General features: G+C 47.1%; 1 protein-coding gene across 1 annotated transcript in view; it reads left to right on the forward strand.

Annotated features, from left to right (window-relative positions):
* The first annotated feature begins 235 nt into the window (after nt 1-235).
* syt7a (synaptotagmin VIIa) overlaps nt 236-14,083 on the forward strand; it is a 35,068-nt gene continuing 21,220 nt past the window's right edge. The window contains exons 1-4 of the mRNA XM_067234167.1: nt 236-263; nt 1,238-1,341; nt 8,610-8,689; nt 10,531-10,665. Coding sequence (XP_067090268.1) covers nt 236-263; nt 1,238-1,341; nt 8,610-8,689; nt 10,531-10,665 — 347 coding nt within the window. The remainder of the gene's footprint in view (nt 264-1,237; nt 1,342-8,609; nt 8,690-10,530; nt 10,666-14,083) is intronic.

Here is a 14,083-nt window from a genome sequence, read left to right on the forward strand (position 1 = left end):
TCAGCGTGTTTATGAATAGCATCAGCTTGTCACTCACCACTAGTGGGCACCAGTAGCCAATCAGAGCTCCAGATCTGCACTAGCGGCAGCTCCTGATAGGGACTGGTGTTTAACGCAGGTCGACTGAGACACTCGGGAAGAGGCTGCCAGAGGATTCTAGGAAAGCAATGTTGATCACTTTCCAGTTTTACATATGAAACAAGCCTACCCACTGTTTCCCCATCTCTGAACCAGCATGTTCCCTGGGGATATGGTGAGGCAGAGTACGGGGAAAAAAAGTAGGTTGGAGAGTGAGATAAAAAGGTCTGTAAGGACAAGGGAAGGGATAAAGACAGGGAGAAAGTAGAATTGGAAAGAAATGATGGGTTTTTGTCATATGCCCATTGTATGTGTCGTGGTTTTTGTGTCACCTATTTATCATTTCATACTCGGGGAAGAGAGCGGTGGGAATCACATCAGAGATATGAATACATTAATGTGTTTTCCTTGCGGTGAATACGAAGGCTTCATGGTGCTTTATTTAGTTATGTTGACTGATTGGAAGAACCCAGGGTGCCTTGGGGCATTCTCTCTCTAGTGAAAATTGTGCCTTGTGAACACACATGCACACACACATGCATGTATTGTGTCTCTCCACACGCAAACACACACAAACACACACACTCATCAGATAAATAAATCCTTATTTTACCACCCTCTCACTTCTCTCACTGGGCATCCAGTAGGATGCCCATTAATCATAGCTCATGTATTGTCAGCCTATCCTGCCCCCCTCCCTCCCCCCCCCCTCCCTCCCTCCTCCCTCCCTTCACTCCCAGTCTGTCAGTAAACAAGCTGTGACACCATGACAATGATGTGTGTGGGGATGTGAGTGATGCCTGCAACCCTTATTGAAAATGTATTGAAATGCCCGGACTCCACGGTGTGCTGGAGGAATTGTATTTTACTTACACTCACAATTGAATAGGTTTTCTGAGGTTTGGATGTGACAACACCATTTTGTATGTCCTTGGGCAAGGCAGTTCACCCTACTTGCCTCGGGGGGAATGTCCCTGTACTTACTGTAAGTCGCTCTGGACATGAGCGTCTGCTAAATGACTAAATATAAAATGTAAAAATGTATGGTTTACCAAAAATTGCATATAGGGCATTATGGGAAAAGTAAATGGATGTGATGTGGTGTCAAATGTTACTCACTTCTCTCTCTCTTTGTGTGTGTGTGTGTATGTATCCCCAGGCTCAGTAACCCTCAGCGTGTTCCTGGTGTCTCTAGCAGTGACAGTGTGTGCTGTTTGGCTGGTGGCTCTGTGTGGCGTCTGTGGCTGGTGTCAACGCAAGCTGGTGAGTTTTAAACATGCAAACACTCACACTCTCACACTCACCCACACCCACACACACACCCACACCCACACACACACACACACACACACACACACCAACACACACACACACTCTCACAATCACCCATACACCCACCCACCCACCCACACACACCCACACACACCCACACACACACACACCCACACACACAATCACCCCCCCCCCACACACACACACGCATCATACTGCATTATTCCATTATGTCGGCGGATGAAAAGTATAAACACTGAAGAGTGGATAATAATAGATAAAGGCACATTGAAAAGAGGAGAAAATATGTTCAGAATTCACTCTAATTTCCTGCGGAGAGCTGGGTCTGTCATACCACACATCAAGAGACATATTTGGCCCGATGATTTTACCAAGGCATTTTAGTAACGACATAGAAGAGGGCCAGTCCAACAGTCAGAGTGCTTGTTGGTGGACTAATATGAGGAAGATTGTGGAGTCATTACCACATTGTATTCTCTGTGTGTTCTCAGAGCCTGTGTTGTACGGCTCTGTTTAACTCAAGGGAGCAGGCAGCAGAATGACTGGAGTGACCTCTCTGAGGGCATGTCCAGGCTGATTATGTGGTATGAAATGTGATTGATTAAAGGGAGGCAACCACTCATTAGGCAGATAAAACCGTACAGCCGAGTGCCACTTCACTTGACTGATTCTTTTAGATTTGCATGCGTTTCAAGTTAATTGATTCCTGATTCATCCTGTGCTTGTAAGATACTCAGGAACACAGATCAGTGATTCAGGTTTATTTGCGGTATGATAAAGCTAGCCTTCTGACTGCACGCCCCCCACCCCCACTCCCTCTCCATCTACAAGTGTCAACAGTGACAGGACTAATGATATGTAAGAGTTTTTTAGTTCGCAAAAATAACAGTTATTTGTGCTGAGAGATTCATTGTCTGCTCTGGATTACATACTTATTTTAGATTCATATACACGCGCACACATGCCCACACACCCACGCATACACATGCATAAGCAGTACACACCTACACACACTCATTATTCTCCACAGAGCAGACCCACTGCAGACTCACTATGTCCTCTGCAGGATTAATTAAGTTATCATAAGTGTTGACCCTCAGTGGACTCACTACTTTGTAATTCAGTGGGAGTTCTCCGAGTCCTCCTGGTGCAGTTGTCTTGACTCACCGAGCAGCTCCTATAAGTCTGACCGGGACAGTACAAATGACAGGTCGCCTCATTACAACCAGCTGCGTGCAGCTGGGGTTTGTTTAGAGTCACCCTCTGTGATTTATCACCAGTTAGGCTTTTCTCCACCCTTGATCACTACATTTACATTTCGTCATTTAGCAGACACTCTTATCCAGAGCGACTTACAGTAAGTATAGGGACATTCCCCCGAGGCAAGTAGGGTGAAGTGCCTTGCCCAAGGACACAACGTCATATTGCATGGCCAGGAATCGAACCGGCGACCTTCTGATTACTTGCCCGATTCTCTAACCGCTCAGCCACCTGACTCCCTAATGATCAACTCATTTATGCTCTCAGAATGTTGAACAAAGCAAGGGGGGGGGGGGGGGGGGGAATGGTCTGTGATGAAATGAATACGGGCCACAACTCAGTCCCAGACTGTTTCCTTCATCGAAATACATCTGAAGTTACATTTGACATTCCACATTAAGGTAAAAGGAGCAGTGAATCCACCCTGGTTCCTACTGTAGGGAGGAAGCAGGTTCTGATGCCAGCACCTTAGAGGCCCCTGAGGTCTCCGCTGTAGCCGCAGAGTAACTGGATCTCCTATCCATCCTGTGACAGGCCGGGCACTGGGACAGGGGCCGACACAAGGATATGGTGACACTGTAGTAGCTTAATGACCACGCAGAGGCCTCACCGTATCAGAACCGCAGACACGACCGAGATGACGTCTTCTAGATCCATCCCCCGATTGGCTTTTGTTTCGGCCAATGTAAAAAATACTTTTACATTGATTGATACAATATTTGAGTACTTGGGTGTGGTTCTTGTGGAAGGTTTTAAGTGCCAGCAGAACTTCAGTTAAGAGTGTGTGAGGTATCCAGACTATCTAGCTGTGGAGAGATTTCAGACAACCAGGGTGGAAAATTACCTTAGATTACTCAATTAAAACCATTGGATATTATTAAAAAGGATATACATGAATTCGTAGTTATTATTTCAAACCATCAAATCTGATCTTTTCCAGCGTGTTATTGTAGATGCAGATTCAATATGCTTATCTATGGACATGTGATGTTTTCAACAGTCATCTATGAACTAGGACCAATGTGCTGCAGAGACATGTCTATCTGTTGACTTTCATTTTCTGATAGAGAGAATATGGAGTAATACAATCACTCCATTTTCTCCCTCGCAGTTTTCCCTGCCTTTTCATCTCCTTTTTCCATGGTAACACTCTATTCCCTCTACACATGATTAAAAGGGTATATACTGTTTCATTTGCATAAACATGCCTACCTTCTCTCTTTGTTCATTAGTTACATCATACATTCATACTGTAATGCATATTCATATATGCTGATTGATTGTGCACCTGTAGAACCATGGGAAAAGATGCATGGTACTGGACAGGAAACTAGTGGTAGTAGATTCACCATAAGCTTATTTCAAACCAGCCTTTGGAATGAGCTTATTACGAACACTTTGGTGCTGGAAACTGCACATGCTCCTCCCTTAAGCATGTGGGACCATGCCAGATCTGGCTGTGATTTATAGGTTAGTAGATGTATGACATTCGGATGGTAAGACATTTGGGAACTGGTAACAGGCACCTCGAAATTATTTTTAAAAAATGGGGGCGCTTGATTGGGCTAATCATGTTGAAGCCTTGCTCTTGCTCTGAGGTATTTCTTTTAAACCCTTTTAAGTATGAGTACTAGAATAGCATATATCCCCTTCTGCTCTCTGCCATGGTGTTGATGTGACTCTGCTCATCGCTGGGAGGCATGCCTCTACCTGACTGGGATGAGAACATTGGCAGTCAGTGGATGTCTCTCGTCCTGTCTAACCGTGCAGTCAGTGGGTGCCTCTCGTCCTGTCTCTCCTGCTGCTTGTCGAGGCACCAGGAGTGCCTGCGACAACAGCTGTCAGAGCAGCAGCGTTGAAACCCACACGTTCCTGCATGGTCCGTGACATAGCTGTGAGCGGGGAGGAGATTGGGCCCGGTAAGAATGAGGGTCACGCCTCGATTCCCGTCAGCAGATTCGTTGTGTGCGCAGCGTTCATCACCAGCTACAGATGTCTCTTTATTCTACCAAAATCAGAGGTTCGGTGGTGTTAGAATGATGGTGATGATTACGTTGATAAGCGGACGTAACTGAGCAGGATGATGGCAATTATCTAATTTCAAGAGGACTCTGCCCCCTGTAGCCAGTCTGTAGTCAGTCTGAATACGGTCTGTGCAGACACGTTGCATCATCAGTTATAAAACAAAACACCCTGCATTAGCAACACTTTGTGCAAGTGAACATTTCCATTCAGTGCACTTACGCGTAAGTGGTTCACAATGGTGTATAATGCCATGGATACAGGTAAGAAATTGTTTTGACTGATCCTAAAAGGGACGTTAATTTGAATGATCGGTTGATGATTTAGTTGGACGATGATTTTAATGGAGCACTCTTGAGTAATTAGGGTGCGACGCGGGTAATATTGAGAGAGCTTTGAGACCCCTGATGCCTGCTAATTCACCACAAACAAACACAGCTGGGTGGTAAAAACCTGAGCGCTGCCAACTGAGAGTGCCAGTCCCGTTGCCTGTCTCTTCTCTGCCGTTATCCTCGACGTCACCTACGCAGCCTCCCAGCGGTACCGTACAGCACCTCACCAAGCCTCCCGCTCAATCTTCCAAAACAGCTCTGACTGTATATTGCAGGCATGTCTCTTCATAACATGCTCCATTGGGCTAGTGATTGTTTAAACGTGTGAGAGGATTTTTTTTGTTGAGACATCGGTAGCTGCAATTTGGTTTTGTCTTGTAATTGGTTTATCGCGGGAGCTATTTTGAAATGGATGGCTCTCGGCCAGACGGGAGTGAATAGTAATCGTGTGAAACCCTTTGTCTCGTGACATGAAGACGACTGGTTTAAATTAGACTTAAGTGGTTTCAAGGGTATTGGAGGGGAGGATAAGGGAGCAAAGCGGCGTCTATATTGGCTGAGCTGCAGACCTCTCACTGTCTCGTGTACAGAGGTGACTGTCCCCTATAGCCAGTTTCCCAACCTTCCTCCACCTGGTGACCACTGTCAGTTCCTTCTCTTTGCCGGTAGTCCATCCATACCTCCCTATAAGATAAAGAGACAGACCCTCCACTCACATTCATCGACTGTGAATAAGCCAGAGGACAGGTGTGTGTTTGTGCTTGGGAAGCTGTCTAAGCACGCGCAGCCATCCTGCAGCCATGGGCCCTTGATGCCCATCACATTGCGTTAGAAACACCCCCCCAGGGCCCCCAGAGAATGGGTCGGTTTTCACAACCAAACCACCTGGGACTCCCTGTCATTCATCCTCCTCCTCCTCCTCACATCACCAGCTCACACACTCCGTACCCCGGCTCCTCCACTCCTCCATCCTCTCCCTTTGTCTCGCCAGCCATCCTCCCTCCTCCTCGTATTTCTCCTTTCGTCTGTCTCCCTTTTCATTTGGAATTCTATTTTAAACTCTCTCTCCCTCTCGCTTTCATTTCTCTCTGCCTTGGTCTCCCGCTCATTCTCTCTCTTTTGCTACCGTCCTAAAATTTTTATGATGGTGTTGAATGATACATGAGTTTCCCTTGATAGCTTGTTCTTGCCTGTCAGAAATTGAGCCTGTTTTGTCTCCCCTGGAATTGCTGTGTGTGAAAACAGCCGAGTGTGTTGTGCGCCATGCATTTGCGTGCCCGTGTGTGCATCTTGTGTTGAAATGTGTGCACGCACGTCCACGGTGAATATCTTAGCGCTCAAATGAGACTGTGCCGTTGCATAGGTGTCATGTATGCATCGTTGACTGAGCATGATAAAATATGAGTGATGATGAGCCGCGGCTACAGCAAAATGCCATCCACGACATGCAGTCAATGTGTCCCAAATGCTAAATAAATGCAGCGGGCAAAGCTTTGAAATGGCATGTTGGAGGCCACGTGTACATATGGCATGTTGCAGGCATGTTGCGTGTACAGCCATTGAACAAATACATCACTACCGACCTAGTCTCAGTCTGACTGCCTCAACACAACTGAGGGGGTCCAGTTTGAGCTGAATCATTATGGGCTGTTTAGGAAAATATGTTTTTGACATCTCGCACACTCCTGAGTGCTCATGAATGTTTTATGAAAAAAAATATTTTCCACAACCATTTTGCAGCCTGATTTAATCGCAGACTTCACAATGTTTTTGGAAAGAGCAGATAACCACAGCCTGTCGGTGCAACATCCATGAGAGGCATCCGTAGCGCACTAGCTTTTTGCTTCTGAAACTGAAGCGATAGCAGACCTTCCTTTACTTGATTTGAAAGTCATTGTCCAAATATTAGATATTAGAGTTGGTTGCCAGTCTGCAGCTGTTCTACACAGTCCATTGTTTGCTTTCCCGTGGGTTTATTGTTGACTCATTTGTTGACTGTTCTATTTCAGGTTAGTTCTGATTAAACAATTCACGGTCTGTTTCCTGGCTTTGTCTGTTCGTGTCAGATGTATATCGTGTCATATCGTTTTTGCCAGGCTGCACTATTGTTAGCGTTTGTCTGTTTGGTAGGTCGCTTACCCACAAGCGCCCGAGCTCCCGTGCAGCGCGTGGGTCGTGCTGAACAGAGAAGGCAGGCGTGTACGCCTCAGTTAGCCTCGCCACTCGGGTCCCTCCCCGCAGGCCTCAGTGGGACTCACGGCAGACGGGAGGTTGTTGGGCACCTGCACCGTCGCCTCGCCCACTTCCATTATCTCCATGTGGAATCTGGAGTGTGAATCACCATCGAATGATCTGAGACGCAGGCTCTGTCTAAACACACAAACGCCCTTGAAAGATTTCCATATGTCTCGCTCTGCATGCTGTCGTGAGATTGTTGGCCCTACCAAACAAAAACAACATTTCCTTCCTGTTTGTATTTGTGCATGTGTGTGTGCCTTTAAGTTTGTGTATACACAAGTTGTTGTTTGTGCAGACTGTCTGCGTAAAAGCCACAAGGAAAGCCCCCTCCATGGATCACACTGAATGGACTTGTGTTGGGTCAAGCTTTTTGTGACGTTGGGTTCGGGTGACCGTTGGACCTGGTGGCACCAGCAGCTGATCCACAGTAGCTGGCACTAATGGAGGGGCATGCTAATGGAGGGGCCTGCTTGCTTCCTGCTGTTTAGTGCGGTCAGAGCTAGCCAACCCCTCTTTCATGGCTGCCATCGAGGCGGATCTCCTCCAGGCCTGCCCAGTCTGTTCCACAGAGAGAGAGGCTAGGCAGACAGGGCCATACACAGCCCGGCCCTCCAGCCTCCTGGCCCCTGGCCTCTGTCCTCAGCTCCCAGGCTTACAGCTTCCCCTCTCCAGCCTCCAGGTCTGCTCCCAGCTCCCTGAAACAAGCAGCCCCTCAGCAGGAAATATCCTCTCAGCCAGGAAAAAGATCCAATTGGACAAGCAGAGCCGAGGGAGTCGCTCAGTGTGTTTTACTTCATCTATTTTCTGAGATGGAGGATCCCGGCCAATCCTAGATGTGTATCAGAGCATCACTTTCAGCGGGAGGAGCGAGTAGTAGATGGGTGCAGGGCAGCCTCTGAGTGAATCCTTACACACTGTCCTCCTGGTGTGAAGTGTCAGTCGCCTGGATCACCTGGATCCGTAATGAGATGGTCTTCTACAACGCGCCCAGCTGAGCTCCCTTCACACAGGCTCCAAATCACCCTGATTTCCATGGTTACAAGTCATGCGCTGGCTGTTTAGAAATCAGTACGACAAAAGAGCTTTCCAGGGTATTCTGCCCAGAACCAGGCGGATTGCCTTAAATAGTCAATTGCCATCTACATTCCAGGGTTGTGTGAATGATAATCATAGTCAGGAATGACTCTCTACGGCAGATTTGATTTGACTTTGATGAGCATAATCAGAAGAGCATGAGGTAGAGTGCTTGTGGGAAGGCACGCAATTCTACTGATAATAGGATAGGCATTTACACTGGAAATTAGTATAGCACAAACACAGCTTGGTCTAAGCTAACCTTTTCTCTCTCTCTCCCTCCTCCTCCACCACCCCCCCACCCCCATCAAGGGAAAGAGGAACAAGCCAGGGGTGGAGACGGCAGGTACTCCAGACTCGGCGCGTGGACGAGGGGAGAAGAAAGCCATCAAGTAGGTGCCTGGTAAATGGTTTTAGGTGGAGCCGAAAGCTCCCATAATGCTCGTCTTTGTCTGGTTCTCCTCTGACTCCCCCTAGAAGTGGGAACTCTGTTCCCCGCAGCAGGACCTAGCCGCTTCGCTAGTTAGTATTGGAGGAATGCTCTCTTGTAAACACATCCTAAAACCCAACGAGAAACTCATTCTTATGCTTTTGACACGTTTTGTCATGCTGTGTTAAGAGCAATGAGAAACTAGCAGCATGGCTCGTTCACTGTGAGATGTCCCTTAGAGGCCAACCAGCGAGACTCATGGAGCGAAATGTTTAAATTAGATTTAATCAGTATAGATTGGCCCTGCATTATCTTACCTGTGCAAGTTAATTTTTGTCTAGGAAATTGCAGCACACTCCTGTTATCTCCGTATAAGATATCGTGTTGAGATATGAAGTGCCCCTAAGTGCAGGCAGTCAGCCAAAGGTTTTTATAATGATGGGTCCTTAAATCAGTACTGGTGCAAACTTGGGGTAAATGCAGGTCTCCTGTAGAGCATGTTTGAACTGAACTATAGTAAGGTTTTCATTTGATAACCTTCACTTTGGAGTTCCTCATGTGTTATGTAGGTCAGTAACAATGAATGCCAACACTGCTGTGCTCCTTGACTTGTCTATGCTAGACCCATTAACCCACAGTAACCCGTCGAACCAGCCTTCTTCGGAAGACTGGTATCTAGCACAGCTATCTAGTGATGTGTGCATATACTGTATTTACATATGATTCCAACTCTGCTATGAGGACATCTCAAGCCTCAAGGATGGCTCTCTAAATTCATGAATGTTTGTTTGTTAACTTGGCTCCCCAAGTCCTGCTCACATGTTCACATTTCTTCCTCACGGGTAACAGCAGCATGATCTGCTCCCTCGTCATCTCTCCAGCTTACAGCCCTGTTTCTCTCTCTCTCTCTCTCTGTCTGTCTCTCTCTCCGTCTCTCTCTCTCTCTGTCTCTCTCTCTTTCTCTCTCTCTGTCTCTCTCTCTCTCTGTCTCTGTCTCTCTCTCTCTCTCTCTGTCTCTCTCTCTGTGTCTCTCTCTCTCTGTTACTTCTCTGTTACTTCTGCTGGGGACCAAGCTGCTGTTGTGAAGTGGAACGTGCACTAGGGTACATCAGTGATTCGGCGCAGGTGTCCTCTTTTTGTGTTGCTGTTCTTCTGTGCCTCATGTTCTCATGCTTTCTTAATCCCTGGGCCAAAGGACAGGGGGACTAACTTTTTCCATCTTGTATAACTGTCTTCATCGGTAGTGCTGTTAAATACTGTATTTAAACTGCAAGTCACATGCTGGATGTACTCATTACAGTGTGACTTGTTGCCCTTCTTTTGTCTCTATCTCTGTTTTACTCTTCCTTTTTCTCTCTAGTTCTTATGTTCCTATTCTTGTATCACTTGGCTCTTTTTCACTGCCTCTCTCTCTGTTTTGCTCTCTGCATCACACATGGATTCATAAATAGCTGTAATGAATGTATGGACCTGCCTTTTCCCCCAGGCTCCCCCTGTGTTATTTGAAAAACTCAACCAACTTTGACAACTTTCTGACACAGAAACGGGCCGTAAACGGGATATGTTTTGTTTCAAACAGCCACCAGGTGCAGCTCTCAGATCCGCTGCCCTCCAATCCACAGCCAAGTTCTCACCTCTGAAAGGAGGAGCATCTGTTTTCTCCTTCTCTCATCCGTCCCTCCCCCCCGCCCCTCCCTCTCTCATAACTCCCTGTCATGAGATGGTCGGTGAGGCAGCCTGGTGGTTGGTGCCCTGCCTGTACCTGGTTGTGTTGCTCTGACTTGTCTCTTTCTCTGGCCGCAGCGATCTAGACAGAGACTTTTGGAATAACAATGACAGCAGCACAGTGCAGCAGAGGTGGAGCTCCTATCCGCCCAAGGAATTCGTACTAAACATTTGTCCCTATGCCCCATATGGAGATCAACGCCTCACGCTCAAGTGAGTCTTGGTCAAAGGCTGGTAAGAGACCCCACCCACCCCCACCCCCCTCTGAGCAGGGCTGTAAGGATGCGGGGGGCACCCATCCTCCACCCACCCTCCACCCACCCACCCTGCACCCACCCTCCACCCACCCTCCACCCACCAGCATGCAACCTTTCCTCTGCATATTCCGGCTGGTCAAACCGTATCCCTAAAAGACTCAGATACTGCAGACACACTACAGTATGGGCTGGGTGTTGGTTTGCATCTTTCTCTTCCTCTGCCCAATTTCATCGCACACGATCGCACAAATTCCCCCACACAGCAGTTATTTGTAATGGTTGACGGTTAACACATTTATACTTACATGGATCCGTCAAACAATCCTGATGAATATAACAGTAGAAGCACATCCAGACATCATGAACTCTGTGGTTACTGTTAGTTGCATAATTTAGCTGAAGCCAACAGCACATCACGTAATGCGTATGCAGAGGGTCCCACTCATCGACATTTACATTTATCGACATTTACATTTATCATGTCATTTAGCAGACACTCTTATCCAGAGAGACTTACAGTAAGTACAGGGACATTCCCCCGAGGCAAGTAGGGTGAAGTGCCTTGCCCAAGAATAAAACGTCAATTGACACGGCCTGGAATCGAACCAGAAACCTTCTGATTACTAGTCCGATTCCCACCCCGCTCAGCCACCTGACTCCTGCATCAACATGCATAATCTGCCCAGCCGTGTTGGTGCAGGAAATGTCACACATGCACATTACGGCGTCCCCCCTGACATACATAGAACTATTACTGCTACAAAACAGCAGAGATTTCTCCCTCAGGCTAATGCTGCTCTTAAAGTTCCTCTCCTCTTGCCTTCCTCTGATAGAAGAACGCCCACGTCAACAATGCCCCCCCTCATTCCCTACAGCCCTGCCAGTCCAACTAACCCCTTCTAACCTCTAACCTGTCAGCTTTCTCCCATGGAGTGTAACCATGGAGACGGACAACCCTCGTAGCTTTCCCTTTGCCAAATAACCTGGTCACACCTTAACCCAACCTCTCTGCCCCGTACCCCCCTCCCCTCCTCTCCCCTCCCTGTGTGAATACCACCCCCTTACCTATTTCAAGTCTTCTAAAGGAGGGTTGACCGTTCAGCCTGGTTCTGATGTGGTTGCATGTGTTTTTTAACTCTGTTCTACAGTCTGCCTTGTGTTCCTGCTCTTCTCACCAATGTGTTTATCTATGTACTGCAACGCTACGAGTTTTAGCCTTCCCCTCAAGCTCCCTCACTTAATCCAGTAGGTTTTGTGCTACCAATGTTTTCTCAATACCAGTTCCATACATGTTGAATTATACTGTGTTGTAGGAGGCTCATGCTCCTACTAAGTTACTCACTGCATCCTGGGGGCATCAAGGCTTCCCTTCATGTAGGACTGGACTTGCTAAGCTGTCTGATGACTAGACCTAACCATTAAGGGCTCTGTCTGGGAGATTGCCTGGGGAGAGGGGGGATACTAGTGGGATTAGGAAGGTACTGGGGAGACACTGGACTGTGGCAGGATTACAGTGAAAGCTCTGCCTGAAGATGATGGCTGCTGAACTCCTGAATCCCTGCAGCACACTCTTTTCTTAGACCTTGAGAAAGTTCTTTTTTTTGTTAAAGCCTCATGATTTGCTACTTTTAGCTTGCTCTTAGTGCAAGCTGGTCCTTACAATTGGTGCCTTCTCTTGCAGCGGAGAAAGGGGCACTGCTGTTGTTCAGTAGCAGTCACTTATTGCTGGATTAGTTTCAATAGTCAACATATTGAAATATGTAACACAATCTTAATCCCTTCCATTGCTAAAGTGCACCATCAACTTAAACTCCTGAGGTAGCACTATACCTTACCGTACATGCATTAGTGAGATGACTTGCCTCTGGATTCATTTGAGATCTGCAGCTTTCAATTTCTAGAATGACTGCAGGCCTCATTTATCAAGGTTGTTAACAACACGGTATGATCAATCACATGAACATTTCGAGATATATTGACATTGTCCTGAAACTTAAGGTCAATAGAGAATATATATAAACGTTGACTTCATCTTCATATCTGTATCAGCTACGTACGGCATGACCTTTAGCTAAATAATCATTCTGACATGGCGCAAATCCCATGATGGAAGTCTCCTTCCTTCATGTTTTTATTTGGCTAAATACACACCTCTATATTCTTGCGGTGTCAGTATTAGCATTTGGCTTTGGAACTCATTATCGCTAAATGAACAAATGGATTATTCACACAGTACCAAAAAAACATAAAATCATGAGTAAACGCACTCGATTGATTCCTGCCCTCTTTCTTTCATGAGTATAGTTTATTCTGCAGCTAGTATTCTGCTACACATCTCTGTACTCACTGGGATAAATGAGGCCTGGAGTTCCTGCTGTGACTGTTGTTCTCCCAGTGTGAGCCCTGCTACCTTGGTGAGTGATGTATTCTCTACGTGTTCAGACAGGTCAATTGGTTAGTATTGTATGTGAGAATAGGATAGTGACCTTCAGGAGAGGGTACAGTACAGCACACGCAAGTGGTGTCCCGGTTTACCTCAGAACCCCGGCAACCCAGCTCCCACGATGTTCCTACCTAGTCTCTGCTCCCACCCCCCTCCTCCCGCCCCCCTCCTCCCGCCCCCCTCCTCCAGCCCCCCTCCCTCCACCCCCTCCCCTGCGCATGGCACAAAGACGTGTGTGACGCAACACCAATATGTGTGTTGAGATGTGCACTGCATGTTAATGGGTATGTATTAATGGTCATGTCACAAGAGGGCACCCCTGTGCTTCATTTTTGACGATCGCTACAGTCATGGGGGACACTGCTTGGTTGGGGTGATGCTAACATCTGGGCAACATGTCTCCCTCTCTTGTGCTGCCCCTTGACAGGGACTTCATCTATGGAATCATGACTGGACTCTTGCAGATTCCTGTCTCTCAATGAAACACAAGCTTATAGACTAACGTAGCATCATAGCATTATCCACACCTCATGGAGAAATAGACATTATCTACAGTGAGGCTATGTGTCTTCTATTACTGTATGACCTTCAAGTTTAGAACTAGATTTGTTTTACTCGAGTGGTTGCCATTTACTGTGCTGCTCTTGGTAGACATAAAGTACTGTCACCTCAGGTGTGATGTCAAATGGTTTATTTGTTTGTGGGCAAATACAATTGACTCTTACCTCTTGTAAGATGCTACAGAAGATGCCACTGAATTGCTCTGTGTGATAGCACATCTCTGGCAAAGTGCCCACAAATTGAAAAGCCGAAGAAGCCGCACCCCCCACCGGTGTGAATGCAGCCACCAGTCCTCCTCCTCCAGCCCAGGGAGACGGGCTTCAGGGTGGTCCTCTCCCCTCCACAGGCTCCCCCCTCCCCACACCCCCAC

This window comes from Osmerus mordax, chromosome 4, assembly GCF_038355195.1.
Source record: "Osmerus mordax isolate fOsmMor3 chromosome 4, fOsmMor3.pri, whole genome shotgun sequence".
In the NCBI taxonomy this organism is placed as follows: Eukaryota; Metazoa; Chordata; class Actinopteri; order Osmeriformes; family Osmeridae; genus Osmerus; species Osmerus mordax.